At 42.1% G+C, this 13,037-nt stretch overlaps 1 protein-coding gene across 1 annotated transcript; it reads right to left on the reverse strand.

Annotated features, from left to right (window-relative positions):
* Positions 1 to 328: 328 nt before the first annotated feature.
* si:ch211-257p13.3 (kinesin-like protein KIFC3) lies at positions 329 to 11,650 on the reverse strand. Its single transcript, XM_020648541.3, has 20 exons — positions 11,475 to 11,650; positions 11,138 to 11,266; positions 10,802 to 10,898; positions 10,489 to 10,646; positions 10,086 to 10,338; positions 7,824 to 7,984; positions 7,232 to 7,297; positions 6,826 to 6,963; positions 6,528 to 6,725; positions 6,253 to 6,426; positions 5,611 to 5,758; positions 4,719 to 4,849; positions 4,500 to 4,611; positions 4,242 to 4,423; positions 4,063 to 4,167; positions 3,397 to 3,527; positions 3,179 to 3,299; positions 2,965 to 3,094; positions 1,564 to 1,793; positions 329 to 1,478 (listed from the first exon to the last, which is right to left on the reverse strand). Exons 2-20 carry the CDS (start codon positions 11,243 to 11,245, stop codon positions 1,353 to 1,355), a joined length of 2,769 nt encoding a protein of 922 aa, XP_020504197.2. The 5' UTR covers positions 11,246 to 11,266; positions 11,475 to 11,650; the 3' UTR covers positions 329 to 1,352.
* Positions 11,651 to 13,037: the final 1,387 nt, after the last annotated feature.

Raw genomic sequence — 13,037 nt, forward strand, 5'->3', positions numbered from 1 at the left:
GTGAGTTTACTTACCGCTGAATGAGACATGAGAAGATGTAGTTTCTACACAATGCAAGTAATGAGCTGAGGTCCGCTTCTGGAGCAACAGTACTCATACAGGGGGGCGGGGCTTTTGAGGGAGCACAAAGGGGAGGGGGTCGGTGTAGACGGAGAATGCGACATTCACTAACTAGCATACATTACTAACCCTACCTTTAAAATACTACATAAGTGATCAAACAGGACATTTAAGGAACAAAGTGAGGAACCCAGGGATGTATGTATGTGGTATTCAAATATTCATGTGTTTTTTTTAAGTCACAGTGCATCCAATAAGACAAAAAGACCGTTGTTAAATACGTCATATTTATTCAGAAAATTCTCTTTAAACTCACTCTAATCATCTAATGTCACATCTACAATGGTTTCTGCAACATAAATGTCTTGCTACACTTGAATCAAAAAAGTGTTTTGATTCATTGGGTGATAGAGGAACCATGATGTACAGATAACAATGAACTGGTTTTGGTGATTTCTATTGCAAGCACCTACACACCTGTTCTCAACTGAAACTCTTGTTTCACCATAAAGTGCATCAAACTGTCTCCTCCATAGGAGCATATTGCACTGTTTGTTATTTCACCCACTCTTCAAATCAAGGCCACCTGATCCATTCCGCAGTGTTCCTCTTTCCCTCAAAAGACAAATCATTGAGGCTCTAAAAAGAGACTAAAAGCATTTTGAAGTTCACAAAATACTACACGAGTATGTGATTAAAGTGTCATTGAAATGGTAAATAGCCCAAACTCTTCTACAAAACAGATTCTCCTACACATTACAACTTTTAAAAAATATACAACACTGTAGATGAAGCTCACAAGATACAGACATTTAAAGCTAGATGTTTTAATACTGCATAAAAGGCAAGGGTTGATATTGTGGCTCTGGAAGCTGAACAGAAGCTTGTAAATACTGCGAGGAAAAGCCTCAAGAGGCTGATAAGAAGACTCCTGGATTTTGGTATTTCATGAAAAAGAAACTTGAGATATTGTAGTTCAAGGAAGCGTCAAAGCCTGGATGTTGGGGGAGTCATAGGTGGATTCTGGCACTCAGAGTGAAACAATCAATCCTCCTGCATGCAGATTATCTAATGATAAAGGGTTGTTCGAGGCAGAACATGGCAAGGAGGAGGCCAATATCCTCAATACCTAAACTGAAGGTTTGGTGCCTGTCCTCCACAGATTTAGCCCTTAAGCAGGATTGCTGTTGTTCTTTATGATACTGTGGGGTATGACTTCTTATGGGAACTTGATAAACTGACTGGTGCAATTAATGGTTTCCTGGTGATCCCTGGGAATAGAAGTGGCTGAGTCAGTCGCACTGTCCACCACCAGATTCGATCTTCCTGGCTGCAGGGCCCAGCTCCACCTTGCACACTCTCTGGGCAAACTTCAGTGAGCACAATGTTTCTCCCACATTACTCTCCAGAGCAGACACCTTTAGGACAAAAGAGAAAACAAGGCTTAAAACTATTATCTATAACAAATACATCAATCCTCTTAAGGCTGAATATCAATCTCACCTGCACCACCATGACAGTCTTGCTGCCTTTGCCGAGGGAGTCTTGTAGTAAGTAGGTAAGACGTGAGTTCCTGAAGGGGATGTGAGTCTGCCGAGCTCTCAGTGCCTGAATGACGTCCCCCAGTGCCAGCAGAGAGCGGTTTATATTCTGGGCCTCCTTCAGCCTCTCTCCTTCTGCACCAGACTTCCAGACCCGCTCAGAGCCAGCCAGGTCCACCAGGTTCAATTTGCCTTAGGACAGAGAACTTTATTCAGATTTAAGGTAAGATGATAAACGTAGTCACCTTTAGACCCACATGTGTCTGACTGAATCCTGATGAGAATCAATCCTGCTTTATTGGCAGGAAATATCAGTAGGGAAGATTTAGCCAGAGTGTCCAAACACAATCTGATCAAGTCATTAGACGTTATCTCGCTGCGCTATTTCTCAACCTGCCTTCTACATAAGAAAAAAAATATTTGTCATTAACTTTTTTTGAAGCCTGTGAGGAACCTTTTAGTTTGAGTTGAATTTGGTGCCTCCTGTGGGCAAAGTGACTTACTCTTTGTTTATTTTGTCATGTAAATGTGTAGGTAGTATTTTTAGCAAAACATCTCATCCTGCTTTCCTTCAACAGCCAACTGTACAAAGCGTCAAAATCTTTGCAATGGAAAATGTAAACAAGGGATCGTCAGATAGCCTAATGGTTGTGATGCACGCCCCATAAACAGAGGCTATAGTCCTCATCGCAGCGCCCGAGGGTTGGAATCTGACCTCGGCCCTTTACTGCATGTCATCCCCTGCTCACTCTACATTTACTTTCTCCGGCCGTCCTATCAAATACGACAAAAAAGGCCCAAAATAATAAGTTTTAAAAAGAAAATCTAAACAAAAGCTGCATGCTGTTATTAACTTTATCTAATAACTACCCTTTTGCTGGAGATCCGAATTGCTTTTTTAGGTCCTGATGACATATTGGTTTCATTCATCATTCATCATTTTTTTTTGATAAGTTAATATGCTCTGTTGTTCTTTTGCTCTCTTTTTATTTGATTCTTTAATTTTATTTTTTGCCTTCCTTTTCGTTCACTCTTCCTCTCTGTCGTAAAGAATGAGCTAACAGAAATATTTTTCCATGCCTGTAGAGATGATGCACTTATGGTTAGATCTTCTATACAAACCATTTACAAATGTATACATGCTCATTCTGACAGTTTATGTTGTTTTTCTTCAAAACTATCAAATAAAAAGTATTAAAAAAATAAAGAGATATTGGTAATGATTTCAGTCTGGTTCATAACCAGCTTAAAACTCGTCACTGGAGCTTTAACAAAAATAAAGAAGCATTTATTAGAATATTCAGTTTTATAAGGAGCCTTTACACACTTTGCCTGTAAAAGGAGAAATGCATTAGTGACTGACCGGTGGTCTTGGACCCGGAGGCGAGGTCGGTGCCCTGAACAGTGATACAGAGCAGAGCGTGGGAGCGGGAGCTGTGCTGGTTCATCTGAGTACCAAAAGTGATCCTGTTCCTTCTGGCTTGGGCTAAAATCTGGATAAATACAAGAAAGGTGAGCATCAGTGAACAGCATCGCTTATCCAATCAGCATGTATGGTTTGAAACACCTTGTATCACCTTCTTGATGTGCTGAAAGCTCTTAACCTCGATGACCCTGAGGCCCGGCACATGAAGCTGTCCTGTTCCGTCCGGGTTGATCTTTATGTCCAGTTTCTCTCCATCCTTGCTCAGCAGGTCTCTTAAGAACACAAAGAAAAAATCGACCAAAAAATAAGACAACCTCTGCCTCGATGCTGTTAATAAAGCTGAGGTAGGAGAAGTGCAGCAAACTGTACCTTAGCACCTCGTTGTAGATCTCCACAGAGCTGACAGTAATGTTGTAGGACCACATGTCCTTCCTCTCCTCGATCACATTGAAGAGTTGCTTCAGGGCTCGCTGGTTGATGCCTGGGTTCTCCACACTGCCCTGAAATCAAAAAGATTCGATCAATCACAGGGTCCAAACTATATCATTTTCATCCTGGTGTGAATCTCTGCTGCTACATATGTAAATGAGGCCTTCCTTTGTCCCATGTTCTTGACACTTCCCAGGCTTTAAAAAATTCTGGAGGGGGGGGAAACCTCATCTTAAATCCTTAACATGGTCTCACAGTCGAACCCTCTGGTGGCCTTGTTTGGCATGGAGAAGAGACAGTACACCTGACCTCACTTAAATGCCTCTCCTATTTTTGAATTTACTCTGTATCTTTGTTAAAAACTGTCAATCATGTGATCTTGATTTTAACGTTTTTCTCTTGTGGCTTTTAGATGGGGATTAAAAGGGGAAGCAGGAATGGGATATGGATGTGTATTGTTTCTTATTTAAGTACATTTTAAAGATGTTCTAAATATTGTAAAAAATATTCTTGAAGAGAAAAAGGTACAAAAAGGATATTGAGTCTGCGGCCTAATTTTTGGATCAACAACTATAGCTGGAATAATTCTTCAAACTTTTTAATTACCTCCATTGTGTATGTTTTTCCAGAGCCAGTCTGTCCATAGGCAAATATGCAGACTTGGTAGCCATCGATACAAGACGTCACAAGAGGTTCAATCTCCTGAAAGACCTGATGACGACAATAAAAGGGTTAGAGTTGTTGCTATGAAGGTATTTTCTGCGTATGTTTTTTAATGTTCATACCTCTTCCTGTGTGGCCTGAGGATGGAAGACCTTGTCCAGTTCAAAGATGCGACCCTTTCCTTTGTTGAGCACATTGAGCGAGGACTCGTTGTTGGAGTCCGTGGTCACCACCACAGACTGACCCTCCTCATGCTGGTCCTCCTTCAGCACAGGCTTCACACGACACAGCACGCGGATGTTACCTGTAATAAATGGCCAAGTTAACGAGAGCGATTCAGTTTCATGGGCCGATTTTTAAATTGTGTTCCCTCTGCATACCTTTGAGCTCCACCAGCTGCTCGTGGTACTTTCTGCGCAGTGCTACCTCCTTCCTGTATTTCTCCAGGAGATCTTTGTTGGCTTCAGACATCTCACTGATAACTGCTGAAATCTACCAGAGACAAAAAGTATAAAACTCTACTTAGCTTGATGGTGTTGTTGGATTCATAATTTCTAATAAATACAGGGAATGTCAAGATATGATGTGTCTTTACATACCTGCTTTTTTGCATCATTAATAGCTGATCCGTAAAAGTCTGAGAAGTTTCTAATTTGGCTCCTCAGGCTGGTGTAGTCTGTCTTCATGGAGCGGAGAGTTGGAGGAAGTGATGTCAGACGCTTCTGTAAGCCTGACAAAAAAGAAATACTTGTGTTGCTTTATTTTTATTTTTGGGCTTTTTTTGTGCCTTTAATGGAGAGCTAGGACAGTGGATAGTGCCACAGGTAGGATTCGAACCTGGGCTGCCCACTCGGAGGAGCACAGCCTCCATGCATGGGGCGCGCGCACTAACCACTCGGAGGAGCACAGCCTCCATACATGGGGCGCGCGCACTAACCACTGGGCCACCAGCGCCCCATGTATGGAGGCTTATTTAGATATTTGTGCTAACAGATTATTTAAAGGGAAACTTTTACATTTAGCTAAAAATGCTGATTTGTTTTCTTGCCGAGAGTGTCATGAAGAGATTGATGCTGCTCACATATCTGTTGAATACACTCTACAGCAAGCAGCCAGTCAGTCTAGCTTAGCATAAAGAGAACTGAAAAGGTAGTCCAGGAAGCCACTGAGTTTGTCCTGCACATCTCCCAGTAAAATTCCATCCAATTGTTCTTACACTTTGGTTTCTGTGTTCTTCTGATCAAACAAACAACATAGGAACTACTGTGAGTGCTGATTGGTGGATTTTATGCTAGCTATCCAGCTCTTCCCAGTCTTCATTCCAAACTAAACATGCAAGCTGTTGGCTGTAGCTTTATGTTTTGGTTCATCTTCTAATGTTTGTAAGAAAGCAAATAGGCCTATTTCCCCAAATATCTCTTTAAATAATTGTTTTCTTTTATTCTGGTTGTGTATACACATTTTACGTTTTTTTTTGTTGCTATAACTCACTGAAGAACTGTTCCTGCAGGTCCTGAAAGTGCTCGGCGGAGCAGTTGGCAGCAGCCTTCACAGCTTCCTCCTTCTTCTCCTCCAGGTGTCCGATCTCTTTCAGCAGCTCCTCTCTCAGCTTACTGATTTCTCTTTCATACGCTGCAATCTGTAAAAGGGTTCAAACCAGCAATTTGTCAACCTGTCGCCTCGACTGGTGCCATCTGTGCAGGCTCGGCTCTTTAATGAGTTTATCTGTCAATGAAATTGATCCAGGGCGTGGATCTGTGATTCTGCAGGGAAGTGGAGGTTTCCTCTTTTAGTCTTTGATTTTCTCTCCTTTGATCCTCTGTTTTCTACATGGTGTGGATTACTTTTTCCCTTTGGGTTTTCTGTGCCTTTAACTTCTAAAATAAACTAAATTAAATGAGTATCTGGAATTTGTAGACAATTGACTTTGCTCTAAGCTCATTACTAATTACTAACTTCATGGCCAGCAGCCAACAGTAATAATCTATTAAATGATGAATATTTAGTCTTATTATGAAGCAACATTGTCAACAAAAAAACAAGACTCAAACTGCTAATGTGAGTGTAGTAAATGTGTCTGCACACTACAAAGCAGACCTGATGCTGGCTTCAACATTATGCAGTCGTTGTTACCTTGTGCTGCAGGTTACAGCTGTATTCATCAGACTTCCTGATATGTTCCTCCAGCTGTTTGCATCGCTCATTCTGATTGGACAGCTTTTCAGACAGCAGTTCGTTCCTCTGTTTGGCTTTAGTCAAATGCTTTAATGTGGCTGGTGATTCCACCTCCACTGTCTTGGTGACATACTGAGATGGGGGAGAATAAATAAACATCTGATTAGGGGTCTCTACTTTAAAAACACGAAATCGTAGGGAGGCAGATTTCATTCCTGTCATGTGAGTTTTACCTTCACCACTGGCTCCTTCCCTCTCTCTCTGTCTAACTCTAGCTGCAGCTCCCTCACTCGGTCCTCTCGTTTCCTCAGCTCTTCTCCTCTCCTCCATTCGCTCTGTTCACTCTGTCGCTCCAGTTGTGACAGCTGCTCGGCACGCTGTTGTAGAGACATCTCCAGCTGCTGCACTCTGCAGCGGAGGTTTTCATTCTCCTAGCAGAGCGCATCAAATACATTTTTAAAAAATGTGTAAATGCAGTTGCTAGTGGTTGCAGTATTTGTGGTAGATCTCAGCAACGTTTGTGTTTTTTACCTTGATGAGCATGCTGCTGGACTGGGATGGGATGGTTGACAGCTGCTGGAGGAGGCCCTGGGTCACGCCCAGACTCTGCTTCAGACTATCATTCTCTGCTGTCAGACACATCACCCGCTTCTCTGAGTCAGTGGCCCCCTGAGGAAAACATAAAACATGAGGCTCAGCACAAAAGTGAGAAATGTATCAAAACCAGAATATCTCACAAATATACCCTCATAGATTACTGTTAATACATAATAGAGTTAATAATAATTAAGGTGTCATTAAAGACATGTTGAGTTGTATGGTGTTTCAATTGCAAAGTATTTCATTGAAAGGGTGTTGGAACACATTAGGAAAGCTTTGCTGACATCTTGGAAAGTGTCAAACACTTGACAAATGATTAAGCGGATAGTTCACTTACGGTAGCTGTTCTGAGTCTGGTCAGCTCCTCCTCGCGCTCCTCAATGCAAGTCTTGAGCTCATCGATCTGTGCCAGAAACATTTTCAAAGTTACAAATGCAGGTTGGACTTGAGGAAATAACCTAGTTTCCTGTCATCTTTTAAAGTTATATCTTTTTTTTTCTTTTTTTTTAATAAACCCTTCTTTTAAAGAAGCATCATGAGTTGCAATATCCCTTTTGCTAGAGGGACTTTCGCCTTAATGGCAGAGTAGGGTAGATCATATGGAGTCACATAAAACATTAAAAATGTTGTCATATATGCACAGTGATATGGGACCTGAGAGCCATTCTATATTTATGAGAGTATGCATGAACAATAATTGTTTCTCTAAGTTGTTGCTATGGTACCTCATCAGCCCTTTACATACATATACAATTAGGCAAAATGTTTAAATACATCTGAAGTTACGATTATGTTTGAAGACTAGTAATAAAGAAATTCTGTAAAATCAGTTTTGACAGAATTTCTTTTTTGGTGGGGTATTATGGGATTTGGCTTATTTTCTATTTTCGATATAGAATGTGAGATACATTCAACAGGCGGCTCCTTACCTGCTGTTGAAAGGCTTGTATGCGTGAGTGTCTGTCTTTGTCCTGTTGTTCCAGCTGTGAGTGCAGCAGATGCAGTTCACCTCTCAGCTTACTCCTCTCACCCTGCAGACCGTACAGAGACTCCACCAGCCTGTGCACCCCTCCATGACTGCTGGACTCACCTGAGAGATGTTAAGAAAAACATAATCCGCCTCTTCATCATCATCATCATCATAATCACCACCATCATTCATATTAGTTTGAGTACTGATGGCAGAAACAAGTAAAATCACCTCAATCCTTTCCTTTGAACTTCTTCTGACCTGTTCTCAATATGAAATCTGTTTAGTTATGACTAATCTCTGCAGCATGCTTGAATGATTGCGTGTCTGTAATATTAATGAACATAAAGTATGCATTTAGAGTTCTTTTATACACCGTGTATTCACAGTGCATTGCGCTGGAGTTAACACTATCAATGCTGGGTTTCCACTCTCAATTCTCCAGGGACACTTCACAGACCAATATGGGATCACTGCAGCGTCTCATGTGCAAGCTGCATTATGTGCAGAATCAAGGTTCACATTTCTTTTGTTTATCAGGAACCTGAGCAGCATGCCCAACAGCATTTGAATCTATTATAGTTCTCGTAAAAGATGTATCGGGACTCTGTCACCTCTGATTTTCATTACAGGGCCTGAGGCTGATTCTATCAACACACAGTGTCAGTCAGGTTTGCTGTGTCACAATGGTGTGTAGGGAGAGGTGATGGTGCCAGGAACAACAAAAAATAAAAAAACATTCAGGACACGCTACAGTGGTGCATCAGGGAGGTTGGCAGAAACGTGCTTGCAAGAAATGTGAAAAGATCTGGTCAGTAGAGGCAAAGAGTTAGCTTTGTTATACATAAAACAGCAGCTAGAGAATATGCAAGAAAATACATTTCCTCAAACCAAGAGGAAGAAGAGATTTTTTTTAAGGAGACTATTGAATGGAGCACCAGCCATTCATTCAAATGAATATGCTAACTCAGCCAAAATGCACAAGCAGGGGAAATTCTGCACATCAAAAGGACACAGCATCACTCCTCCACTTAGCCCTGCACATTGCCTTACAGTAAACCAACATGCTAAACAGCCTTCGAACACTGGGATGAGGACTCCAGGATATTTTTAGTCCAACACAAGTACACGTGGCGCCTTACATGTGCCAGGTCTTGTAAGTGCATTTGCGGGGAATAAAACAGCACTCTCAGGCATGTTTTATTCATGACAGCCACAGAGTCACTATCCGAGTACCAAACACACTCGCCTCATAATCGTGTATCTCCTCCCTGTGACTAATGAGAGTCAGTGCGCATGAGGTCCTCGGCTTAAACAAGCCTACACACTAGGAGTCATACATAAAACGGTCTGATTTTTATACATATAAGTAAATGTTTCTCAGAGTCTGTAAAAGTCCGCCTAAGGACAAGAGTCTGAACCATCGTCAGGATACATGCTAAGAAGCTGTACATGTGCACAGAAAAGTGATGTGCAGTCAGTAGGTCTGGTCTAGCCTCCTGCTCTGAGGTCACAGAGCCATATGGTCACATCTGAAACATAGCAGACACAGACATCCAAAGCAACACACACACACACACACACACACACACACACACACACACACACACACACACACACACACACACACACACACACACACACACACACGTCTAATCAGTCTGCTCCTCTGATGTGTTTAAAATGTTTTAATTTTGTTTGAACCAGCCAGAAGGAAAAAAAAAAACAAGTGAACTCCACTGACACTGTTTGAAGAATTGATGACTTCTGGGAAGTCGGAAAGATTTTTTAGAAGATTTTGATGCCGAAATAGAGACATACTAGATTATACATGCTGTGACTAAGAGCACAAAACAGTTAATCTGTATTGTGTATACCTATGGATAGACACCTGTTTTGACAAGCATGTGAAATTGGCTGTTTTAATTTATAGTACTCCCAATCCATCTTCCTCCATTAGATGATCTCATCCAACCTCAGGTCTCACAATGATTTAAATCAAAGTCCCCTGCAGCCTTTCTGCTTCTATTTTCACACCAGGTCATCCATTTATCAGTTGGGTTATTAAAACAGTCACACCACCTCTGCTTCTCTCTGTTTTTCGTCATCCTCTCAGCCACCACATGGTCATGCAAACCCATCATTCATGCATCCTAATTTCACCCTTCAGCCCCTCCTTTCTTCTTTCCTCCCCCTCTTCTTCTTTCCCGTTCTCCCTCACCTTCACTGAGTGGACTGGGGGTTTGCTGCTGGTTGATGGCCTCCTCTAGGCTGCTGATGATGCTGTTCTTGTCCATGAGGCGCTGGCGGTAGGACGCTCGCAGGGCCTTCATCTGCCGGCGGTGCTGGACACGGTGCCTCTTCAGCTGGACGCGGTACTGGTCGACCTGCTGCTGCAGCTGCTGGAAGTGAGAGTACTGCTCCAGAAAACTCAGCAAGTGGGACATCACGGCCACCAGGGGAGACTCTGACAGCTGGTCAGAACAGACACACACAGACACACACACAGACACACACACAGACACACACACACACACAACATTTAGAAACACTGCAGATACTATTTAGGGGACTGCTCAGGTGAGTCAGGTGAGCAGCTCACTCAAGGCAATGAGGTCTGCTACCTTTCCTGTTGTCTCCAGCTGAACCTGAGAGGCCCTCCTCCTCTCAGACTCCTGCTTGAAGGACAAAAAGGCAGCCAGAGGAGTGCATGCAGGGATGTCGGGGCCATCCTCCCCATCTTCATCACTCAGAGACATCTCATCACTGTCGCTGCTGCTGCCTGGATGACAACAATGAAATCAACAATAAAGAGAGAAGGAATGTTTGCACTGATTAATCCCTCATTTAGAAAGTCTTCTTATATTGATTGTTATTTTTCTCCTGTCAAAAATAAAAGAGCTTTTATGTTGGACAATAAAAATTATGAACACTCACTTGATTCACCATGCCGAACAGAGGCCTTTTTTCCCATTTTGGGGGTGTGGCCATTTCTTCTCCTGCTCCCAGTTTCCATGGAAACAGCTCCTCGCTCCTAAGCAGAGAAGCATAAGGGTCAGGTAAAAACAAACAGGACAAATATGTAAACTTTCCATACACTGAATGCATACAGAAAGAACAATGAAAGCACCAGTTTGTACATAATTTGTGCGAGAGGCTATTTAATTTCGCTGTCAGGGGCTCAGTGATGCACGGATATCCCCAGCGGAAAAAAAAGAAAAGGTTTTGCCAACAGAGAACCCCCGAGGCTGGACATTGTGTGGCTAGACATACGTCTGAGGAAGCTCCATACGCCCCCTCCAAGGCCTCCTCCTCCTCCTCCTCCTCCTTTTTGAAGACAGTGTAGAAGATGTAGACTAAAAGGGAGTAGAAGGCGTACATCTCCACGCCGTCCAAGAACCCCTGTAAATGACAGCTGAACTCAATAATCACATACAGCATCAGACATGGAGATAGAGTCCTATTTCCTACCCTGATGTGGATAAAAGAAGTAAAAATAAGAAATATCAACAAACAATATTGATGATATTGGTCTCATCTTCCCCAAAGGTTAAACATATTTTTTTTCTCTCAACCGTCAGCCCATTCCATCATGCATAATCTTCTTTACCTTATTTCATATCGGCTCCTCCTTTTTGATGGTGAGCTAACCCTCCAGACATCAGTCTGTCCCTCTTTCACGCTTCATCTGCGTGTTTTAAAATGACACATCTCCTCATGCAGCCTTTCTTCTCAGAGCTGCAACAGCATCCCAGCTCTGTGTGCAGCTCCTGTGTGACTCCCTCCCTGCCCTTCTCTCTCTCCTCCCCTTGCTCCTCCTTCTCCACCTCCTCTCCACTTTGCTCAATCTACAGGCTGCAGCTGTGGTGAGCATGCTCAGTGCAGATTGGGGATCCGCTGCAGTGCTGGAGTGAGCTTACAAGAATGGAGACAGATTGAGAAGGGGAAGGAGGGTTGATGACGGTAGCAGCAGCCAGAGACAGTGGTGGATTATATGTCGGATCCAAGGTAGAAAATGGAGCATAATGTGGATATATGATTTAATATTCTTAAAATATATAATTATTATGATTTGATATTGAGTTGTTTGCAATGACTACAAGTTGCACACTATTTGGGGAATACAAGATGTTTTAAAATTCAATCAATAATCTTACAGCTGGGGTGATTTAGGATCATCTTTTTAAATTGTTTATTTGATGATTGTTAGAGAACATTTCCTCGGAACAAAAAAAAAAAATCAACAAAAGTACAACACATAACCTATTTTAAAACACTTCTCCCTCTTGCCAAAAAACACACACATTAGCTGAATTCAAATCATTTACAAAAAAGCACAGGGAGCTCAACAATCAGTCATTTTTGGCACCACACACTCAGAAGTGTTCACTAAATAAAGCATCCCTACAAACCTGCGTACCCTGAGGTGGGACAAAGGCACTGTCCCACACACAGGTATGCAGCAAGCTGGTCGAACACTGCAGCAAAAGTGCTGCTGCAGCCGCTCAACACTCTGAAATCCTGAGAGAGGGGTTGCAGCGTCCACTATGAATTTTAATGAATTTTATTATGAACACTTTGGACAAACAGAATAATACAGAACTTGTTTAAGTGGCAGTAACTTCAACAGTCACTGTAATAGACACTAAAAACCCAAAAAGTAGTTTTAAAAAAAAAGTGCATTGATAAGTGTGGGCATGGTGAGGTAAGAGCAGGGCCTAGAGCTTCGACCACTGCAGATATTTAAACTGTGATACTGCTGAGTCTGCAAAGCAAACACGAGCGAGAGTCGGAGGCAGCTGCATGATTTTAGATTTTGCAACACCGAAAGTGTCAGCAGAGATGTGTGGAGAATATCGATGACCTGAGAGTGAGCGCAGCCTGCTTGAAAGTCTTGGAAATAATCAAAAAGAAAATTAAAGTGCAAACATGTTGACATTAATAATATTAAGAGCTTATAAATGTGAACCAGGCACCTGTAGTGTAAAAAGTCTGGATGTGTTTTTGTATGATCATCACTTAATCATTAAACAAACATTGCTTGGTTAGTCTATTACAAAGTTTTGCCTTTTTTTCTGTTAATGGATTTGTGGATTAATCAGCACCCAGATGCTGCACTTTTACAAATGGATTCAATAAGTTTGATATTTCTTAAGTGTTTTGTATAAGATGG

Source organism: Labrus bergylta, chromosome 8 (assembly GCF_963930695.1).
Source record: "Labrus bergylta chromosome 8, fLabBer1.1, whole genome shotgun sequence".
Classification (NCBI taxonomy): domain Eukaryota; kingdom Metazoa; phylum Chordata; class Actinopteri; order Labriformes; family Labridae; genus Labrus; species Labrus bergylta.

What these genes read in the sequence shown, in the direction of transcription:
- si:ch211-257p13.3 (XM_020648541.3), bottom strand. Translation starts at nt 11,245, where the DNA reads ATGTACGCCTTCTACTCCCTTTTAGTCTACATCTTCTACACTGTCTTC. An exon ending in CCTGCAGGAACAGTTCTTCA is followed by an intron (nt 4,850 to 5,610) that starts GTGAGTTATAGC and finishes CTTTTTTGTCAG; the next exon opens with GCTTACAGAAGCGTCTGACA. An exon ending in CTCCGGGTCCAAGACCACCG is followed by an intron (nt 1,794 to 2,964) that starts GTCAGTCACTAA and finishes CTCTGTCCTAAG; the next exon opens with GCAAATTGAACCTGGTGGAC.